Genomic DNA, 21,378 nt, shown 5'->3' on the forward strand with positions numbered 1-21,378 from the left:
ATCCATGAAGTTTTTTTTTTTTTTTTTTGAGACAGTCCCACTGTATCGCCCAGGCTGAAGAGCACTGGCGTAATCTCAGCTCACTGCAACCTCAGCCTTCCAACCCCCTCTGCCCGAGAGGGAGTTTTGCTCTTGTCGCTCAGGCTGGAGTACAATGGCGCAATCTAGGCTCACTGCAACCTTTGCCTCCTGGGTTCAAGTGATTCTCCTGCCTCAGCCTCCCGAGTAGCTGGGATTACAGGCGCCTGCCACCACGCCCGGCTTTTTTTTGTTGTTTTTTTTTTGAGATGGAGTCTTACTTTATCGCCCAGGCTGGAGGGCAGTGGTGCGATCTCAGCTCAATGCAAGCTCTGCCTCCCAGGTTCACGCCATTCTCCTGCCTCAGCCTCCCGAGTAGCTTGGACTACAGGTGCCCACCACCACACCCAGCTAATTTCTTTTGTATTTTTAGCAGAGACGGGGTTTCACCGTGTTAGCCAGGATGGTCTCCATCTCCTGACCTCGTGATCCACCCGTCTCGGCCTCCAAAAGTGCTGGCGTGAGCCACTGCACCAGGCTCAATAGCCCTTAAAAAATCCTTTATTATAGAGATTTCCAAATAGATACAAAATTAAAGAGAATATTGAACCCTCCTGTACCTATCACTGAACCTCAATAACTGTCAATGCATCGCCAGTTGACAGCAGCCCTTTGGAAATCGAGCCCCAGGCGGCTTGAGTGATGCTGTGAGCACAGGGCTTGGGGGCTGGAAACTTTCATTTCAGTGACCATAGGAACAGAGACCACCCGTTTGGAAGATGAGCAAACTCACCTCTCCTTTCATCCCTCCATTCCCCCAATCACCTGTGTACTTATCTCATGCCAGGCACTGGAGCAGAGTGTTATTTATGCCTGCTTTGTTTCTGCTTACAAGTAGGAGACATGAGCTGTCTCATTCCGTTTGTGGGCAGAGGTTGCAAGGCAGTTCAGTGTGATCCTAAAAGCAAGGGGGTGCTGCGAGTGTTGAGAAAGGAGCACCCACCTGTCCAGCAGTCAGGAGCGGGTTACACAAACCTGAGATACATCTTGGGGTACTACATGTGCAAGGTGGGAAGCTAAATGAATCCCGATGCCCACCCAAGATCAGAGCCCTAGGGAGAGGTAGCGGGTGTGTGGGTGGGGGACAGTAGGAGCCGTGGACAGAGTTCAGTTTGGACACTGTTCTCTGGTGAGCAGACACACACTGGTTAGAAACGACTTTGGCCCCTAGTGCCTGGGCCATCCACCCACAACAGGAACTGTTCACACACCTCTGGGCCATCCTTGATGCGACTAAGGTGGGCAAGCACCATTTTATAGAAGAGTAAACGAAAGTCTAGAAGGATTCAAAACCTTGACCCAACTCACGAGGCTGGTAAGTGGGGCAGCCCAACTTCTAAGCCTATGTTCATTCTCCAGGCCCCCCACCTCTGCAGCCCCACAGGAGACAGTCATTACTGCTTTAACTGGACAGATGAATGGCAGGGCCAGGGCTGCCCAGAGGAAAGCGGGGACAGGAAAGACCTGCCATACCCCACCCCCCCAACAGAGCACGACACGGGGGACAGGCCAGGAGTTTTCTTCTCTCCTTGGTCTACAACAAAAAAAAAAAATTGGATTTAGCCAACAACAAACACTGGCAGAAACTTTACAGTTTATAAAGCTTTTGCATAAGTCACCTCTGGTTCCTCCCAACCACCTTACGACGCTTTATTACTGTGATTTCAGAGAAGAAACAGGCTTACAGAGGTTAAGGGCTTGAGACCACTCAACTGGTTTTAAGCGGAATCCAGACCAGAGGTGCCGGCTCCATGTCTACTGCCCTTTCCACGGTGCCATGCTGCCTCCCACAAAACATCCACAATGCCCTTGGCTAATGAGGGGCCGCTGTCAGAGGCCACAGGAAGCCCTTTCAGAGTCCCTCTGGGGCATGAGTGGGGAGCAGCTCTTCTCTCCAGAGCTTTAAAGCCCCATCAAGGAAGGGGTGACCTCCTGAAGTGCCCGAGTGTGTGTGTACGGGGGGAGTGGACTCAATTTTTATTTTTGAAACCTCATGCACAGAGTTCCTTATATTCCCCAGGTCCCACAAGAGTACCAGGTGCAATTTCAGAACCACCTTTCTAAACCTCTGCCCACCCACTGAAAGCAACACGGCCCTTCACAGCCTGGCTTCCTTCTTTTGACACACAGCCCTTCCACTCCAGTGGAGAGTCGCCAAATATCATGAAGGGTAAACAGTCTACTCTGAACCCCCGGTCTGGGAAGCCCGTTTCAGCCCCGTGGGGAGCCCAGTGGCCACTGGTGCTGCCCAGGGGCTGCTGTGGGGCAGAGATAACACACAGAGGAAGGGTGGGGTGGCAGGAGCCCTCCCAGGAGCAGGGCTTGCCCGTAAACAATGAGCTGCCGCCTGGCCAGGGCAGGAGGTGATTCATCTCCCCCGCTGCTCGGCTCCTGCTGGCTGCGCCCACCGGGCACCAAGGGACTGGGGCAGCCCTGGCCAGGCGCTGACGCCTCCCCACTCCCTGCACAGGTCGGGATCTCACCCCAGCCCTTCTGGAAACTGGCTTGACTTCAAAAGCCTGCCTGGGTATGTCCAAAAAGTGATCTGGTCTGGGGAATGCTCAAGTGCACCCAAGGGAGCACAGCTCTGCCATCACCCGAGAACAGGCTGGGTTTTGGGATCAAGGCGGCAGATGGGGCGTACATGGGGATCGGGGACTCCCACCTGTCCGTGCCCAGAGGCATACATGGATAACAACGGCAACTTCTTGGGTCACCCCTCTGAACAGCATCCCAGGCCTCCATCACCCTGTTGTCAACCCTGAGGCAACAGTCCCAACCAAGATGAAGGGACATGTGAGCTGAAGCATTTGCCTGCAAACAGAATGCAGGAGAGGCCAGTGCACCTGAGATGCCAAGAGGTAAGAATACGGCACTTTTAATAGGCGGCAGACCCCAGGTGGTGCGTGGACAGACCCTGTCCACAGCGCCTGGCTCCCGCGCTGCCTGTCCTTCCGTCTGGAATGCCACACAGAAGCTCCTCTCAGGTGGCATCTGGGGAGCAGGTCCCAGTCCTGAAAATATACAAAGTGGCGCCTCCCACTGGGCAGTGGTCACTGGGCTGCACGGTCCTTTCAAGTCCTAGGGTGGCCCCTCAGGTCACTGCTTGGCCTTCTTCACAATGGTGCCCACAGCAGAGATGACGGTGGTCTTGGAGCCACTGGCGCTGGTGGTGACTGTGACGACAGCTGGCAGGGTGGCCGTGGTGGTGAGGATGGTGGGCTGGGCTATCGTTGTCACTGGGATAGCTGAGTCCCACTTGCTCTTTCTCTTCTGAGCATCTGGAGATAAAGCAGAAGTCAGGATCACGATCCACCAATGAGCGGTGCCCTCTTTCCCTTCCCCCTGCAGGCCAGTGGGAGCCTAGGGAGCAGACATCGAAGGGGCCCACCCCAGACTCCAAAGCCGGTTCTCAAAGTAGCAAGGCTGAGCCCAAGCCCAGATCCACGTGTTGTCTGTCGCCCAAACAAGCCAAGGAGACCCTGGCTCCGTGTGTGTGGCGGGAGGGAGGGCAGCTCTGCAATCTACCTGCAACAGCTGTGCTGGCGGTGGTAGTGGTGGTGGATGTGGCGTTGGTCGTGGTGCCTTTCTTGGTGCCCGTCACAAACTCAATCTGGAGAGGCAGAAGGAAGAGAATAAGACCAGGCAAAGCTGGGTGTCCACAGCTTTTTGCCATCCGTCAGCTCCTGGGGGACAGGAGCTTGACACTACACAAAAGAGGCATATTGGAAATGAACTCTGCTCTGACCATCTGGGGGAGGGCGAGGTGTCTAAGAAGAACCCAAAGGGGCTTTTCACTCTTAAAAGAACTTTCCAAACAGTACTGGATCCCTCCTGGCATCACTAGGTCTCTGCACATGCCCGGCACCCCCCGCCCACTGCCCCACCTCACATGCCCAGAACCGTTTGGCCAGGCCCCTCCTCCTCACACCCAGGAGGAGGCGGTGCCCGCCCGCACAGGGGAAGGACAGCTCCGGTCCCCAGGCGCTGCAGACACGTCCCTGCAACAAGCCTGGGGTTTGGAAGGGAGAGGGAAAGAGAGAGAAGGGAGATTCAATCAAGGGTTAAGAATGAGAAACCCCGATTATCCCCTTGCACCAGCTCCCACGTTCCCGGCCCAGCAGCCAGCGCCTCCAGAGGGCCACCAGCATGCCCAGGCCGCACAGCCCCTCTGCCTGGGGTGAGGGAAGCGGTCTGGAGGCCGCAGCTCCTTGAGGATGGTCAGGCTGAGCCAGAAGTGGGAGTCCTGATGCCCGGCTCCGAGACTGGTCACAAAGGGAACAAGGCCCGGAGATAACAGTTTGGTCTCCCAGCCAAACTGATGCTCCCTGAAGAACCCAGACCACACTGCCGGGGAACAAGTGGTGCTCAGGGCCCTAACGTGGGACCTAATAGGTAGCACCCAGGCGGGCCACTGCGGGCAGCTCTGGAGGCCAAGACACTCACCGAGCAGAGCAAGCTGGGCCCGGCACTCTCTTAGGGAACGATTTCCCTCCCTTCAGGCCACAGAGGGCCCCCATGACCCAAAACAGACAAAGCCCCCCCAAGGCTCTGCAATTGGCGGGGAGGTAAGGGGGCACAATGTAGCAAACAAGCCTCCGAGGGCAAAAGCAGCAGACGAGCGCCGTGAACCCGGCAGGCCTGCTCAGTGCACAGGCCCTGCTGACGGGCTCAGAGCATCACGGGGTGATGACGTGGGGCCAGGGTTGGGGGCAGCCTGGACATCTTCCGGGCTCAGCCGGTGGGACCCGCACGCTCCACGTCTGTCTTTTTCATCTAGGAGGGCTGCCATCACTTACTTTCGTTCGCTCCTTTTTGGCCTTTTCCAATTTGTCCATCTCAATCTTCTGGGCCTTGGCTATGAAGACAAGAGAAGCTGTTACAAAGGTGGCCCCCATGCAGCTCTGGGCTGAGGGAGCCTACTCTGATCCCTGTGTTCTTTTCAGCAGGCTGAAGGCCTTCACGGGCTCAGTGTTCTTTGTGCTTGGCAAAATGAAGCCAGCCCTTGGTCGGCGTAGGGCAGGGCCCTTCGGCTCCAGACTGGAGGGCTGCATGCCCTGTGTGTGTCTGGAAGGGTCAGCTACTCCTGAGCTCTTGTGGACTGCCGCACACAGGAATACAGGCCCAATGGGGACTACCTTCCTACTGACTGAGAGAAGCTGGAATCAGAGATTATGTAAAATGTTAGCAATGAATTCAAATTAAAAGATGACAAAATTCATGAAGGCCAAACGAAGCACCTCTATAGGCCAAGATCTGGGCCATGGGCTGCAGGCTCAAGACCTATGGTCTAGGGGTTTGGGCCCTTTGACATTCCTCCCAGTGCTCCCAAACTGGTATCTTAAGAAAAAGCCATCCTCTCACTGGCCTCGGAACATTCTGCCTACACCTGCCTGGCCCCTCTGCCTCTTCAAACCTCAGCTTGAACAGTTTCGTCAGTGAGGCCTTCCCATCCCTTTGGCCAGATTAGATGACCCTGCTTGCCAAAGCTCCCCCGTACCCAGCAACTCTGTCATCACCAACACTCATCGATGCTGGCATTACCGGGGTGACATTCCATCTTCTTTGCTGTGGCATAAGCCTCTTAAGGCGGGGGTGGGTCTGTCTCATTCAGGCCTGTACCCAGCCCCCTTGAACATGGCCTGACGTAGAAGAGACCCTGAAATATGTGTCACCTGGATAACCAACTGACTGGATAAAGGGACAGTTGGGTGGGCGGACGAGGTATATGGGAGGAGGGACGAAAGGCTACCTAATGCCTCATAGTAGGAGTCCTCAGACCAGCCATGGGGATCAAACATATCCTGCAAAGGAAAAGGCAAATGACTCAGATGACAAATGACTCAGAAACCCAAGTTCCTTGCCCGAGTCTTTCCATAGAGCTTCTTGGTCTGGGGTCCCCTTACCTGGGGCTCGGCTGTCATCTTTGGTCTTTAGCCAAGGGGCGGCTGGCAAGTGCTGAAGAACATGGGAGCACAAAGCCCCCATCCAGCGACCCCCAGGAGCAGCAGGTCCACACACGTCCCCACCAGTCAGGGGCCAGGCACCAGGCCAGCCACTGGAATCTCTTTATTGGACTATTTCAGAACAATAGGGACTCAAACAAAAGAGATGGGGACTGTGCTTTCAACTAGCGGTGCCACTACATGGACCTTTCTGTGGCTGCAGGTCAAATCCCATGGAACAAGCAAAGGACCCTGGGTGTTCCCATCACCCTCCAGCCCCGTGTGCCAGACGCACCTTTGGGTAGTTGGTGCCAAGCTCGTCAATGGCACAGAACTGGATCAGCTTCTCGTAGATGCTGAAAGAACAGCACCGGCGCTGAGCAGGCACAAGTCCACATCCCTGCATGGGACCTGAACCATCCAGCTCCTGGGGCTGACACAAAACCTTCAAAACCTTTAAACCCAGCTCAGCTGCTCTAAGCAAGCTTCCTGATGGCCCTCCACCCTCCCAGGGAAATGGACCTGTTAACTAGGGGCTGGGAAGAGCATGGGGTCAAGGTGATGGCTGAGTTTTGTCTCACTGACCTTCAGTCTGCATAGCTGGGTTGGGCTTACCACACTCAGACCCACACAAGGGCCATGCTCTTTCCCCTGTATGTCACTAGCTTGAGCATTAAATGGAGTAAGACCAGACATAGCTCTGGTCCTAAGACCTCTCACCTATATGCAAAAATCAGCTTTTTAGAGTTGGAAGATGAACCTACAGTAATTGTCTAGTCCAATTCCTTCCATGAGGACAGGGGCCTTGAGAGGTCATGTGCTTTAGGCTCAGAGCAGGGACGAGAACTCAGCCAGGTCTCCCTCATCCCCGTCTAGGTCTCGGTATGGATTGCTTTGTGTTTTGTCTGGATCTTAAATGGTAAGCCTCTGGCTGGTTTAGCACAGTCTGCCATGTCCAGCAGGCACTCAGTGTAATGACAAGTCTGGGTGATGGTTTGGGCTCAGGGCTTTTCCTCACCACCTCCTTGGGGACGTCTTAGTCCTTAGTCCAACATTAATAACTCAATAAACTCTGCAGGTTCAAGGGAAACTTACCTAGGGTTCCGAAATTCTTTCTTCCTTTGGATGATGTAGTTCATATCCATTCCCTCCTTTATCTTTCGTTCATAGAGCTTCTGGATCTTGTCCTACGGAAGAGGAGCAGAGGGGGTGTATGACAGAAGCCCACCCCTCCACCGTCCCAGCCCCTGGTCACCAGCTACGTGTGCAGCATGAATGTGAGGCTCCAGTCACGCAAAGCCCAACTTGACTTCATGTTAAAATTTAACCTATTCTCAGCCGGGCACAGTGGCTCACGCCTGTAATCCCAGCACTTTGGGAGGCCGAGGTGGGTGGATCACGAGGTCTAGAGATTGAGACCATCGTGGCCAACATGATGAAACCTCGTCTCTACTAAAAATACAAACAAAATTAGCTGGGTGTGGTGGGGCGCGCCTGTAGTCCTAGCTACTTGGGACGCTGAGGCAGAAGAATCGCTTGAACCTGGGAGGTGGAGGTTGCAGTGAGCTGAGATCACGCCACTGCACTTCAGCCTGGTGACACAGTGAGACTCTGTCTCAACAAAACAAAACAAAACAAAATATTAACCTATTCTCTTTCTCCACCCTGCCTTTGCCCAGAACTGCACACAAGTAAGATAAACCGAGACCAGGCTGCTTTCACTGCTGAGGTTTCCTGACGCTCTCTGGATGACAGTATAGTGATCAGTGAAAAGATCACACAGCAGAGGAGCCATGGAGAAAATAATGAACAAAACCCCAACTGGTTAATCAGTTCCAGAATCATCCAAACTAGGGTTTAGGGAATTGGTGTTGATATGCAGGGATTAAATCCTGGTTTTAAATTTTAACACGAGGTCAAGTCCTCAGCAGAAATGTGAACCACAGGAGACTTCGGAAGGGCTATGTCCTTTTAATGGGAGGCAGGAATAGAGTTTTTTGGATTCGGTCTTGCAAACTTTTTAGAGGGTGTCTTTTATGGGGAGGCTCACAGGTGGCTGGTCCGCGCTGGTTTATCGAGGGTATCAAGGGTTAACTGCTTATCTCTCACCCAAACTCCCCCACAGGTCACTGCTCTGGCTTTAGATGGGAGAGTGGAGAACCACCTGGGGGGATCCAGGCTTACCTACTGTGGCCAGTGCCACAGGCGTCCTCAGGAAGGGGGTCCTGCCCAGCCCATGGACATGACGCCCAAAGTAGATGGCATCGGCATGACCCAGTGCCAATGAAGAGGGCCAAGACACCAGAGTGTCATGGCACAGCCACCTCTGGAAAGAGTAGTCTTAGCCAGGAAGGCGGGCACTGGCCCAGGGCAAGATCTACCTGCAGCCTCCCCCTGCAGTGGGGGTTAAATACAGATTCTGCAGAAGGGAAACATCGGAGGCGCTGTGCTGGCAAAGGCAGGTGGGCAGGCCTGGAGGGCCCAGTGACAACATTTAGGACACGTCAGAAGGGGTGATCCACTCCCCTTGTCAGAGGCCAAATCTTTCTACCAAGACTGGCCAGAGCAAAGCTGAACTGCAGAGAGAGGTCTGTGACTTCAGCCGAGACTGAAGAACCTCTGTCCCCCAAGCTGTCTCCTCCAGGGTCATGGAGGTGAGCCATATACAGAAGGCTCGGCAACTTGAGGAGAACCCATGTCATACAGACGACTTGGCTGTGTCTCCTGGGCCATAAGATCAGTTCTACTACCCAAGACGACTAAAATGTTTGCTCAAATGCCATGGTTTCCACCATCAGGAGGGTCTAAAGAGGAGGCACATTTGGCACTGCAGGCTGTACGCCGGTTGTCTCTGCCTGGTGGGTTGCTGGAGTCGTCCTTACAGGCTGGAACTTGTTGTCTGGTTGTCTGGCATGGAGGGTGATGTGATTCTGGAGGGCAGTGGTGGGGAGACGACTCAGCAATGGGAGGAGACTTCCGGGAAGGGAAGGGAACCTGCACTGCACCCCCAGCCCTGCTCTGGCCCTCCCCTAGCTTGCTGCATTCCTTAGCCTCAGGTCCCATTAGTCATCCATCCGTTAGGGTGGTGTCACGGGCTTGCTGTGTAGCCAGACGCACCCAGTGGGAGCTCCAGGATCAAAGGTGAAGCAGGTGGTCCAGGAGCCATGACTGTGCAGCCTTGGGTGCCTGTTCTCTTGTTCATCACAAGGGAACCCACAGAGGGACAAGGAGAGCCATAGGCTGGACCCCAGCTGTCCCCCCGGGAGTGTAACTGCACAAAAGCTTCGACTCTCTTGGGATTTCAAAACCTCCAGTCAGGGCTGCACATTCTGTCAGGCAAGAAGCTAATGAATCAGCATTTTAGAAATAGATTAGGATACAAAATGTATACATATAATGCCCGTGATTTTTTCATTCCTGTAATTTATTTTACATTCTGAGGGTTCCCCAGTTTCTTAGCAAAGCTCTTTCTGAGAAGCTCCCACTGGCCCAGCAGGGCTGCACAGAAAAGGTTATATTCTTTTCTCTGTCTCTGCTCAGGACCTCACTGAGGGCAAGCCAGGGCCGCCCTGCTGGAGCAGCACCAGGGGACATGGCGGTGGGTGTAGGAGCCGACTCCTGAGATGAGGCTAATAGGAGGTGAAGTGGACTGCGGGATCCTTCCCACCTGTCAGTTTCTTTTATAGAAGCCTCAGTCCCTTTCCTTGCCATGGTCTCTTAAGATTAAGATCAAACCAAACACGTAACCCAGACTATCTAATCTATCTGACCTCAGTAGCCAAGCCTCATGCTTACTTGCAAGTGATTTGAACATCTGCCAGGGGGTTCTGGCGGGATCTTGATTTCATCAGGCGACATGTTCCGAACTCTTTCAGAAAAGGAGGCTGTTGAGAGAAGAAGGAAAAATTCTGTAGGTGGGGATTAGAACAAGGGACAGATATGGACAAAAAAACATAAGCACATAAAATGTTATCAGGTAGGGATAAACACTATGAAAACAGTACAACTGAGTGTTCGGGTGTGGCCTCTCTGAGGTGTCATCTGAGTTGAGACTGAATGACCAGAAGGGGTGGGCCATGTGCCAGCTTGGGAGAAGAAAAGTTCAGGCAGAGGGAATAAATGTATACAGCAGTTAACTTTTCTGTTTTTGTTTTGTTTTGTTTTGTTTTTAAAGAGACGGGGTCAGCTGGGTGCGGTGGCTCACGCCTATACTCCCAACATTTTGGGAAGCCAAGGTGGGCAGATCATTTGAGGTCAGGAGTTCTAGACCAGCTTGGCCAACATGGCGAAACCCCGTCTCTGCTAAAAACACAAAAGCAACTGGCATGGTGACGCATGCCTGTAAACCCAGCTACTCGCGAGGCTGAGGAACGAGAATTGCTTGAACCCGAAGGTGGTGGCTGCAGTGAGCCAAGATCGTGCCACTATACTCCAGCCTGGGTGACAGAGTAAGACTCTTGTCTCAAAAAGGAAAATAAAATACATAAAATGAAATAAAAAAATAAAATAAAGAGACGGGGGTTTTACTCTGTAACCCAGGCTAAAGTGTAGTGGTACAACCATAGCTCACTGCAACCTCAAACTCCTGTCTCAGCCTCCTGAGTAGTTAGGACTACAGGTGCATGCCACCATGCCTGGCTAATCTTAAAAGTTTTTGTAAAGATGGGGTCTCGTTATGTTGCCCAGGCTGGTCTTGAACTGTTGGATCAAGCCATCCTCCCGCCTCGGTCTCCTAAAGTGCTGGGATTACGGGTATGAGCCACTGTGCCTGGCCCACAATGGTTAACTTTTAAGGAAAGAGTCAGCAGTGTGCTGGTAAATGTTTAATGACCAGCTGGGTGTGGGGATGGGGAAGGGGGGAGGTGCCATGATCTGTGGCATTTGCCATTTCTTGTGGTGTAAATTCTCCTGCTATGGCCAATTTCAAGCTACCAAGGTGAAGTCACTGAACTCAAGGCTGGAAAGAGATGTACACAATAGGCTCACAACATGAGACACCTCCAGCCACCACTGCATATGTCTCTAAAATACTTGCAAGACTTCAGAAACTCAGAGGTGCTTGGTGCCACCCATCTCGTCTAAGGCTGACCTGCCTAGGCTACAGGAGAAACAGAATTCAGGGTTCCCTAAGTTTTGGGTCCCAAAGTAAACAAAATGGCCTTGTGCATAAATGATACTTTTTACCATTATCAGCTGAGGATCTTTTAAAAATAAACCAATCAATTCTCTCTTAGCCCACCTCATTCCTGAGAACAAAAGGCCTGATTCTGATGGGAAGAACCACAACCCCCAGGGGACAATTTCCTTAGAGATCTGCCACTGTCTGCAGGCCTTGCTCTCTCCAGCCCCTTCCCTGCAGCCTTGGGCCACCCCGGCACTGCAGTCCTGCTTTGGATCGCTGGGACAATGTGCTACTTGTTAAGATTCTGTCTGCGCTCTTCAAAACACTCTCTCATGAAAAGGATCATACAATGAGCAAAGAGCAGGCAGGGTGGGGCAGGATGAAGAGAAAGAATGAACAAAACACCAGTAACACTCAGCAAGCACTTACTGGGCACCTACTGCGTGCAGGCCCCGGCTAACCCACTGCTGAGCTGCCCCGGCTGGCTTCGCACAGCCAGCCCCTTCTCCTCTCCCCAGGCTGGGTTCATGTTTGCTTAGTAGACAAGGTGCTTTGATCTCTGCCTGGAGTTTCAGTTACTGTAAAGAACACAGTGCCAAGGAGGGCTGGGGACAAGGCTCCCAGTCTCTGCCAGTCCAGCTGCTGCAGGATAAGCCTATGCCCACGGCAAATACACTCTGAGACAGGGGTCGAGCCTGGGGCCATCCTAAAAACATGACTTCACGTGCTGATTTTCACTGTTGTCAGTGGATTCTCACTGGAAGCGCCCCAAGAACAGAGCACTAATCTGCCATTTTAGGTGAGGGCAAGAGGACAGAGACTGGGTGACATATTGATCAGAGGTCCTGCTGTGGACCCCAGATGCCAGTGCAGCCCAAGAGCAGGGGACGAGGTGCTTCTCTTTGCCCAGCACCTTCCTTTGGTCTCCTGACTCCTCAAGCAAAGGTGAAACCCAGATATGGCTGGAATTCAAGTCTCCTCTAACTTCCTCCTTCCTCCCAGCCCTGGAATAGGCGAAAGTGCCAAGGCTCAGGTTGCAGAAGCTGGTGGAGAGTGGAATCAGCTGGGGGGGAGCTGGTCCTATCTCACGAGCAGCAACAACAAAAGCAAGGAGGGCCTTGGCAGGCGCTAGGCACATAAACAAGCAGGGTTAACTTCTTCCCTGGGCTGGAGAGAACGTATGTGTGCTTGTGACAGAGAGACAAAGAGTGCCCTTTGGCATTTGCCAGGAAAGCCTTTTGGAAAAACAGGGTGTGACCCTGTTGCCACAGCAACCCAGCCACACTCTGGGGCTCACATGGTGTACAGTATAAGAGGAGGGGCCGGGCGCAGTGGCTCACGCCTGTAATCCCAGCACTTTGGGAGGCCAAGGTGGGCGGATCACAAGGTCAGGAGATCGAGACCATCCTGGCTAACACGGTGAAACCCCATCTCTACTAAAAATACAAAAAATTAGCCGGGCGTGGTGGTGGGTGCCTGTAGTCCCAGCTACGCGGGAGGCTGAGGCAGGAGAATGGCGTGAACCCGGAAGGCGGAGCTTGCAGTGAGCCGAGGTCGCGCCACTGCACTCCAGCCACTCCAGCCTGGGCGACAGAGCCAGACTCCATCTCCAAAAAAAAAAAAAAAAAAAAAAAAAGAGGAGGGGAGCCCCTCCTGAGCCCGGGGCTTGAAACAAGATAATTCCTAGGAAGTAACTGGCAAGTAAAGGGACACATTCAGGAAAACTAGATACGAGTGTACAACACAGAGTTTGGAAGCAACCTTTCAGTGATCCTCTCCTTCCTGAGTGAATCTAATGTGGAAGACATGAATCCCACATTTGTTTCTTTTTTTTTTTTTATTGAGACGGACTCTCGCTTTGTCGCCCAGACTGGAGTGCAGTGGTGTTATCTCGGCTCACTGCAAGCTCCGCCTGCCGGGTTCAAGCAGTTCTCTTGCCTCAGCCTCCCGAGCAGCTGGCCTGCCTGGCTAATTTTTTTTTTTTTTTTTTTGTATTTTTAGTAGAAATGGGGTTTCACCACGCTGGCCAAGCTGCTCTTGAACTCCCAACCTCGTGATCTGCCCGCCTCAGCCTCCCAAAGTGCTGGGATGACAGGCGTGAGCCACTGCGACCAGCCGAGCCCCACATTTCTTGTGAGCAGACAGAGCCTCAAGCCATGTCCCCAGGACATATGTAAAGCAATGTGTCCCCCGTCTCTTGGAAGCAGTGCTGGGTCTGTGGCTGCTGCCTAGGTCTGATGGGGGTGTTCTCAGAGGCAGCTGCACTTAGGACTTGAGAAGCCAGCTGTCAGCATGACTTGCCCTGGTGCGTACCCAAGTCAGAAAACACCCAGAGTACCCACAGCTGCCAGGGAGGGATCTGTGCAGGAACAGCTAGTTGGACGGGCTTATGGGATGGCAGGGAGTGAGCGAGCTGGGGGGCCCCAGGGGACAGTGGAGTATCTCCAGCTCCTGAGTGACATGGAGAACCCACGTGCACTGCCACACCAGCACCACTGCTCTAGGCTCAGCCGTGGGCATCGGCGAGGCCCTGGAGGGCACAGACAGGGTGTGCACGCTCAGTTCTGTCAAGGGGCTGCAGTGCTGCAGATGCCTGTGGCTTGGCTTCTCTGCTCTCCTGCTTGTTCTCTAAAAGCTGGGGCTGTCTACATGCATGGACACACTTCCCATACCTGGTAAGCAACCTGAGTCCTGACACCAGAGCAGACAAAAGCTTAGGCAGAGGGGCTGACAGGCACTGCATCGTGAATGGAAGCCACTGTCCTTCAACTAATTACGTCTTCAGTAAGAGGAACTAAACTAGCTACTCGTCAGTGAGTAATCAAAACGATGCTGCTTAAAGATCCATTTATGTCCTCATGGGTGAATGAGTAAACAAACTGTGGTGTATCCCCACAGTGAAATATGACTTGGCTACAAAAAGAAACTCTGGACATGCCCAACTACATGGATGAGCCTCGTAAGCACCGTGCTGAGTGCTGAGTGAAAGAAGCCAGACAAAAACGCTAGTTCCCTTTCTAGCCCTGGTTCTCAACTGGGGGTGACTCTGCCCCAAGGGGACATTTGGCAACGTCTGGAGACATTGATCATTGTCACATCTGGCGGAGGGAGAGTGCCTCTGGCATGTAGTGGGCAGAGACCAAGGACACTGCTAAACACCCTGCAAAGCACAGCACAGCCCCACAACAAAGACTCATCCAGCCCAAAATGTCAGTAGGGCCAGGGTGGGGAGATCCTGATTTATAGGAAATTCTAAAAAAGGCAAAGCTATAGTGAGGAGAGTGTGGATCACAGCTTGCCTGAGGCTGAGGGAGGGAATCACCTGTAACAGGGTCGGGGCACAAGGGAACATTTCGGAGTGATGGGTGCGTTCTCTATCACAATTGTGGTGGGGCTAACACAACTATACACATTTGTCAAAATTCATAAAATGGCACACTTAAAATTGGCAAGTCTTACTCTATGTAAATTACACCTCAATAAAGCTATTTCCAAAAAGTGGCACAGGGAAAAAAAGTGACAAGTTGGCTCTGGAAGCGACTAGGGGCTGAGATGGCTGATGCCCACACACATTCCACTGCCTGCCCAGCACCACTAGCAAGAGCAAGGGCATCTCTGCGTCGGCACGTGACAGGCTGCTCTCTGATCCCCGGCCGTGTGGTTTCTCACAGTAAACAGCAGGGTCGGCCCGGGTGATGGCGGGGATAAGAGGCCAAGGCTCCCATCCACACCCGACCCGCCTATCGCCCCCTTAGGGCAGGCCATCGGCTTCCCAGCAGATGTGCACTCTGCTTCCTCTGCCCTCAAAGCCAAATGTTGCACCCCTACGGCGCCACTTTCTAAAGAACAAACTCTAGGTTTTAGGAAAATCCTGGTTTTTATAGGATTTGAAAGACTGAAACACCATCAGAGAAGCCAGGGATTAAGGCCCTCCTGAGGGTCTGGGCTGCTCAGCGTTACTGTGTTCCCACCCAATCCTTCTTCAAAAGACAAATAGAATGAACGATTCCTAGCTCCTTTAGTTCTGGAAAAGGAGAAAAGGCTCTGTAGCAGAACTCCCAGCAGAAAGGCCCTACTGGGAGAAAGACTGGGTAGGAAGGACTGACTACTGGGGCAGCGCTTCCAGGTGGTCCCTGGGCTCAGAACCCCCAGGGCTGGAGCCAGTGAGCCACCGAGGCAAGACCGCAGCAGGCAAGAGCCTGTTTGTGAAGATCAGCGGGACGGGCAGGAGAGCCGGTAATGGCTGCCACAGAGAGGGAGGGCCAACCCCACCAAGAGCTCTGACTCAGATGCCGGGAACTACCCCCAGCCGGGCTTTGGGAGCCACGTGAAAGGAGCTGGGGGGCTTTCTAAAAGGATTAAAAGGCTGGGGCTAGCACAGGACTTGGATGATGTGTGCTGTTTTCCAGAAACATAGTGTCCCTGCTCCTCCCAAATCACAAAGAGCCCCAGACTCCAGGGCTGTGAGGCATGTTCCTGCCTGGGGACAGAGCAAAGTGCCAGCAGAGGCCACATGCTGACTCCCTGAGCAGCATGCATATGCCAGCGGACAGGGGGAGGAGGGGGCGCAAAGACAGAGGACAAGCCCAGGGCACTAGGGGAAGCAGAGACCAAGACACACTTCCAGCTGAGGGGCCCTGAATTCCCTCTTGACGGCACTGGCAACCGACCAAAGCCCATTAAAACACACCACAAATATGATTTCCAAAGAACTGTTCCCTGGGCGTCTCACCTGGGCATCCTAGGAAATGCCAAAGCCCTGAGAGGGAGCCGAAGGGACCACGGTGCTTACAGCAGACAGAAGCCCTGTGGGGCGGCAGGCCTGGCATGGCCGGAAGCCAGGCTGCTAGGGGCAAGGCTGAGAAACGTGCCCCCAGGATCCCCCAATACTCACCCACGAGTTCCTGGGGGTCTCGCTTTTCTGCTTCTGTATTATCCTGCAAAAGAGAAACAAATGCGAGGAGGTAAGACTGGGGCTCCTGAGCCAGCTACTCTCCACTGAAACTGCTCAGGATTTTTAAGGAAGGAGAAAAAGTAAAAGCATCGCCAGGAACACTAAGGGTAAGCTGATGCTTCAGGGGCCTCTGGCACCCCCGAGCCTCCGAACCCTCTTCTTCCTGCATCGCAGCAGCCGGATGCTCCCGAGCCCCACACCAGTCTCTCCTCCATGCGTCTTCAGTGACCAAACCCACCATCGCTGAGAACACACGCCAGCAAGCCTGCTGCGGCCACCTGGGCAACGTATACCCTGCCTGTTGCTCTCCCCTGGGTCCGAGGAAGCTTGCCTGAATGGAGTGCAGAGCTCAAGGGCCCGGCCAGCCCAGACATCACCACCTCTACCACTGGCATCAAGGAAGCAAGAGGTGACTGCTTTGTAACAGCAGACTTCCGAGATGAAAATGCAGACTAGCTGCTCCCAAGATACTCTTCTTATTTTTAGTTCAAAGAAGGGAGGCTTCATCATGAGGATAAAGGGGCAGCTCATGGAACCTCAGAGCAAGCATGTAGCGAACCTTTAATAAGCGGCAGAATGGGGATCCCGGAGAGGCCCCAGGCTCAAGGAAGCCTCTCTCTGGCTCTCAGCTCCCTTTACACTGGCTTTGTACTCCCTCCAAAGAAAAGCTTCCTCCAATCCCTAATGCAAACAGCGTCCCATGACAGCTACATCCACATGTCCTGCAGAAACCTGACAGCAAAGGCTTCTTAGATGTTTTCTGGATTTCACTGTTCCGTAGTAAATGTTTCATCTAAACCAAAATCAACGCTGAGAAAGCCACGGTCCAAGCCCTACGTCACAAGTCTTCCCTTGCCTTCACTGTCTCAAGTGTAAAATGGCAAGAACACACCTGTTTCCCCCATTTCTGGGTTGCTGACACCCAGCCCCTCAAACCCAGTTAGATCAACAATCTCAAGGGCCACACGTGCTAATGATCAAAACAGCAGACGCAGAGTTCACAGAAAGTTGTCGGACCCCATGTCTTTCCCCGCTGATGAGCAAGGGAGGAGATGAGACAGGAAGACCCTGCAACAAGACCTTTTCGAGGACAGGCGCAGAGCTCCGCAGGCTCCACTTACGCAGACATGGCACACCACGCCATGGTTCCAAAAGGAAGGTGCCAGGAAGGCCACCCAGTTCCCCACACCGAGCCTAGACTCAGTCTTAGCCCCCTTTCCAGAAAGTCCCTCCTGATGCTGGGACAGGCCAAATTCCCCATTCCTCAGAACACTGCAGCTATTCATTCAACCTGGCAGGGCACCACGTCCAGGCCAGGCTGCTTAGCAACCCATCTCTTCGAGCCACTGACCCCTGCCAATCAGGTGGGCAGAGGAGGCTGGGAGCGGGCAGGGAGGCGCGCCTGGAGGACTGCCACACCAACTTCATGTTGCAGTCATAAATCAGCGGCCCTATAGAGACTGCCGCAGTCATAAATCAGCGGCCCTATAGAGACTGCCGCAGTCATAAATCAGCGGCCCTATAGAGACTGCCGCAGTCATAAATCAGCGGCCCTATAGAGACTGCCGCAGTCATAAATCAGCGGCCCTATAGAGACTGCCGCAGTCATAAATCAGCGGTCCTATAGAGACTGCCGCAGTCATAAATCAGCGGCTCCTATAGAGACTGCCGCAGTCATAAATCAGCGGCCCTATAGAGACTGCCGCAGTCATAAATCAGCGGCCCTATAGAGACTGCCGCAGTCATAAATCAGCGGCTCTATAGAGACTGCCGCAGTCATAAATCAGCGGCTCCTATAGAGACTGCCGCAGTCATAAATCAGCGGCCCTATAGAGACTTCTGCCGTAGTCATAAATCAGCGGCCCTATAGAGGACTGCCGCAGTCATAAATCAGCGGCCCTATAGAGACTGCCGCAGTCATAAAATCAGCGGCCCTATAGAGACTGCCGCAGTCATAAATCAGCGGTCCTATAGAGACTGCCGCAGTCATAAACTAACGCTCCTATAGAGACTGCCGCAGTCATAAATCAGCGGCCCTATAGAGACTGCCGCAGTCATAAATCAGCGGCCCTATAGAGACTGCCGCAGTCATAAATCAGCGGCCCTATAGAGACTGCCAGTCTCTCAGGGGACCAACAATCCCTTTGTAGCAGTGACTCTCAGGAAACCAGTGTTCAAGAGTGTTAGTAACAATACATGGGACTGTAAAATGCCTTTACATTCTCCCTCTAGAGAACAGCTTTCTGGGTGCTGATTGTAGGAAAACATCAGCTCCCCCGCCACCCGCCAGCTGGCTGATCATACAGGGACTGACCACTCGTTAACTCTCCCTCCAGCCCCCACTCACCCTTCCCCAAGGTTCCACACCACACCACACCCGCCCCTTCTCACGGACTCAACTGCAGAGGCCCAATCCCCACACAAGGAGTCTACTGTGTCTACCCCAAAGCCACAGGAAGTTAGTCAGCAAACATGCAACGGCTCTTCAAAGGGAAACACGCCACTTCAGGGGCTCCTTAGGTAAAGTAAGAGGCCAGGAGCCTCCCTGTGGCTTCTTGTGGCTTTTGTGACCCTGGAGATGGAAAGGTGTGTGGGGTGTGTGTGCTGTCAGGCTCAGCTGAGGTTGCTGAGTCACGTCTCTGGAAGAAAAGAGATGATGGGGCAAAATCACAGGAAGTATTTTATCCCTTTATTTTAGTTTTTTTCCTTTAGCTTGGCTCTTCAGTCCCCCCTAAATTAATCCTTCTATGCGTAAGAAATAAATAAACTGGGTAGTTGGGTTCCAATTTGCCAACTAGTCTGGTCTTTGCTTTTCTACCCTCTTAGTACAAAAAAAGGGCGTGGCATGCCCAGAGTACATCCTCAACTCGCAACAAGAGGACTCTCATTCAGTCCTGAACCTGAGGCCCAGAAACAAGGCCCACCCAACTTCCCAGCAGCAGAATCCAGCTCCACGGGCCTTCCCACCCTCAGTGCTTCTGAACAAAGTGCTGACCGATGGACCACAGACCCAACTCCATGTTCAAGAAGATCCTCCTGCCTTACAAGAACCCATTAAGCCAAATGCATGAAGTAGCCTGGCCAGCTCAGAAGCCATATAAGCATGCACGCTCAGGAGGCCAGCGCTGCTGCACTACGGTCTCCTAAGAAGACTGTGCAGTCTGTGTTGGTTCAGATTCCCATTGGTGTCATAGGCACCCTTGGGACCTACAAGGCTCTGGAGAATCAAGCTGGGAATTTGCCTCCTGCTGGCTATACCTTGTCATGTTTAGAATGTGATTCTTCTGCCCTGTGAGTCCAACAAGCTGGGCCATGAGCTTGCTGAGCCCCAGGCGCCTCTGTCACTGTGCCGAGCTTCTCCTGAAGAAGACAACAACCTAAGTTCTCTGGATCCCAAAGTGCTCACTTGGTCAGGCGCAGTGGCTCACGCCTGTAATCCCAGCACTTGGAGACGCTGAGGCGGGCCGGGCTGCTTGAGTCTAGGAGTTTGAGACCAGCCTGTAGTCCTAGCTACTTGGGAGGCTGAGGCGAGATCACCTGAGTCTGGGAGGTCAAAGCTGCAGTGAGCTATGATCATGCCACTGCACTCCAGCCTGGGTGACACAGGGAGACCCTGGAATACCCCAGAGCTGCTTTTTAGTACCATTTACACACAACCATCCACTGAATCAAGTTTCATCCAATAAAAGTGACCTCTATTCAAACAGTAACGATATGCCTCTATAACGACCTCCACCACAGGGAGGACAGGCCTAAAGAGATGCCCTCTTACCAGTCATGTCTCAGATAGCAGGTATTTAGTATGAAAAATGGACCAAGCACCCAAGACAGTTATCATGGAAGCCAGCCATGTGTCAGAAAAAACATGTGATGAATGATTTATTTTATAATTAAAAAACAGTATTTTATTTTAGATTTGGTGGTATATGTGCAGGTCTGTTACATGGCTATATGGTGTAATGATAAGTAAGGTTTGGGCTCCCAGTGTAGCCATTACCCAGAAAGTGAACACTGTACCCGGTAGGTAATTTTTCAATCCTCACCTCCCTCCCATTGAAATACTTTAATTGATAGAAGTCACCTCTCTCCCACTGAAATATTTTAAATGACAGAATTAAGGAGATGGAAGAAAGGCTCAATTATTAAACTGCCAGTCGTTCAAGGCACTGGTGTTATCCCACCTGCTCTAGGGGGAGAGTCTCACTATGCCCTTAAAGAGGCAGGAAGTGGAAAGAAGGGCTGTGAGGACACAAGTAAAAAGCAACAAGAAAGCACTGTTCATCTCTTCCCCGCGAGCAGCGTTTTGAAATGCACAGGAAACACCTGTCTTGACTTGTATGAATCCACCCACTGGCCTCCAGGTAGAAATTCTCAGTTGGTCAAAGTAATGAACTCATCCTGGAAGTCTACTCACCAGGCATCTGTCTACGTTAGCCAGAGGGCATGGAACCCGCAGCCCAGAGACATGAGCAACAACACACAGAGACAAAAGCAACAACACACAGCCAGAACAGGCTGAGGGCTTTTCACCCAGTTCCTAAGGAAGGTGAAAACAAAGTGCCTCACCTAGGAAAGGAAGGCTGCTCCTGGGAGAAAAGACTAGGCCCACCTCTTCAGCCCCCTCATTCAATTCCAATCAAGACATAAGGAAAAACAGGCTGGGCGCGTTGGGAGGCTGAGGCGGGCAGATCACTTGAGGCCAGGAGTTTGAGACTAGCCTGGACAACATGGTGAAACCTCCTCTCTACTAAAAATACAAAAATTAGCCGGGCATGGTGGTGCATGCCTGTAATCCCAGCTACTTGAGAGGCGGAGGTTGCAGTGAGCTGAGATTGCGCCACTGCACTCCAGCCTGAAAGAGCAAGATTGTCTCCCAAAAACAACAAAAAAAAAGGAAAAATGAAAAGACAAAAACAAAAGCCAAGTTAGAAAACAGAAAGGAGGAGTGGTCCAGTGCGGTGGCTCAAGCCTGTAATCCCAGCACTTTGGGAGGCCAAGGCGGGTGGATCACAAGGTCAGGAGATCGAGACCATCCTGGCTAACATGGTGAAACCCCGTCTCTACTAAAAATACAAAAAAATTAGCTGGGCGTGGTGGCGGGCGCCTGTAGTCCCAGCTACGCGGGAGGCTGAGGCAGGAGAATGGCGTGAACCCGGGAGGCGGAGCTTGCAGTGAGCCGAGATTGCGCCACTGCACTCCAGCCTGGGCGACAGAGCAAGACTCCGTCTCAAAAAAAAAAAAAAAAAAAAAAAAAAAACCAGAAAGGAGGAAAGAGGAAG

At 52.7% G+C, this 21,378-nt stretch overlaps 1 protein-coding gene across 4 annotated transcripts in view; it reads right to left on the reverse strand.

The window, feature by feature from the left end:
- Positions 1-2,830: 2,830 nt before the first annotated feature.
- SAP30BP (SAP30 binding protein) overlaps positions 2,831-21,378 on the reverse strand; it is a 40,429-nt gene continuing 21,881 nt past the window's right edge. For 2 of the 4 annotated variants that reach the window (XM_058428828.1, XM_032178767.2), the window contains 8 exons: positions 16,040-16,082; positions 9,819-9,907; positions 7,119-7,210; positions 6,319-6,379; positions 5,831-5,882; positions 4,878-4,936; positions 3,607-3,691; positions 2,831-3,359 (listed from right to left, as the gene is read on the reverse strand). In XM_058428828.1, the coding sequence (XP_058284811.1) occupies positions 3,178-3,359; positions 3,607-3,691; positions 4,878-4,936; positions 5,831-5,882; positions 6,319-6,379; positions 7,119-7,210; positions 9,819-9,907; positions 16,040-16,082 (663 nt within the window). In that variant the 3' untranslated portion in view covers positions 2,831-3,177. Of the gene's footprint in view, positions 3,360-3,606; positions 3,692-4,007; positions 4,091-4,877; positions 4,937-5,830; positions 5,883-6,318; positions 6,380-7,118; positions 7,211-9,818; positions 9,908-16,039; positions 16,083-19,357; positions 19,460-21,378 lie in introns of all 4 variants that reach the window. The other 2 variants (XR_004252440.2, XM_032178766.2) reach the window with 2 other exon arrangements.

Source organism: Hylobates moloch, unplaced genomic scaffold, assembly GCF_009828535.3.
Source record: "Hylobates moloch isolate HMO894 unplaced genomic scaffold, HMol_V3 SCAFFOLD_15, whole genome shotgun sequence".
NCBI lineage: Eukaryota > Metazoa > Chordata > Mammalia > Primates > Hylobatidae > Hylobates > Hylobates moloch.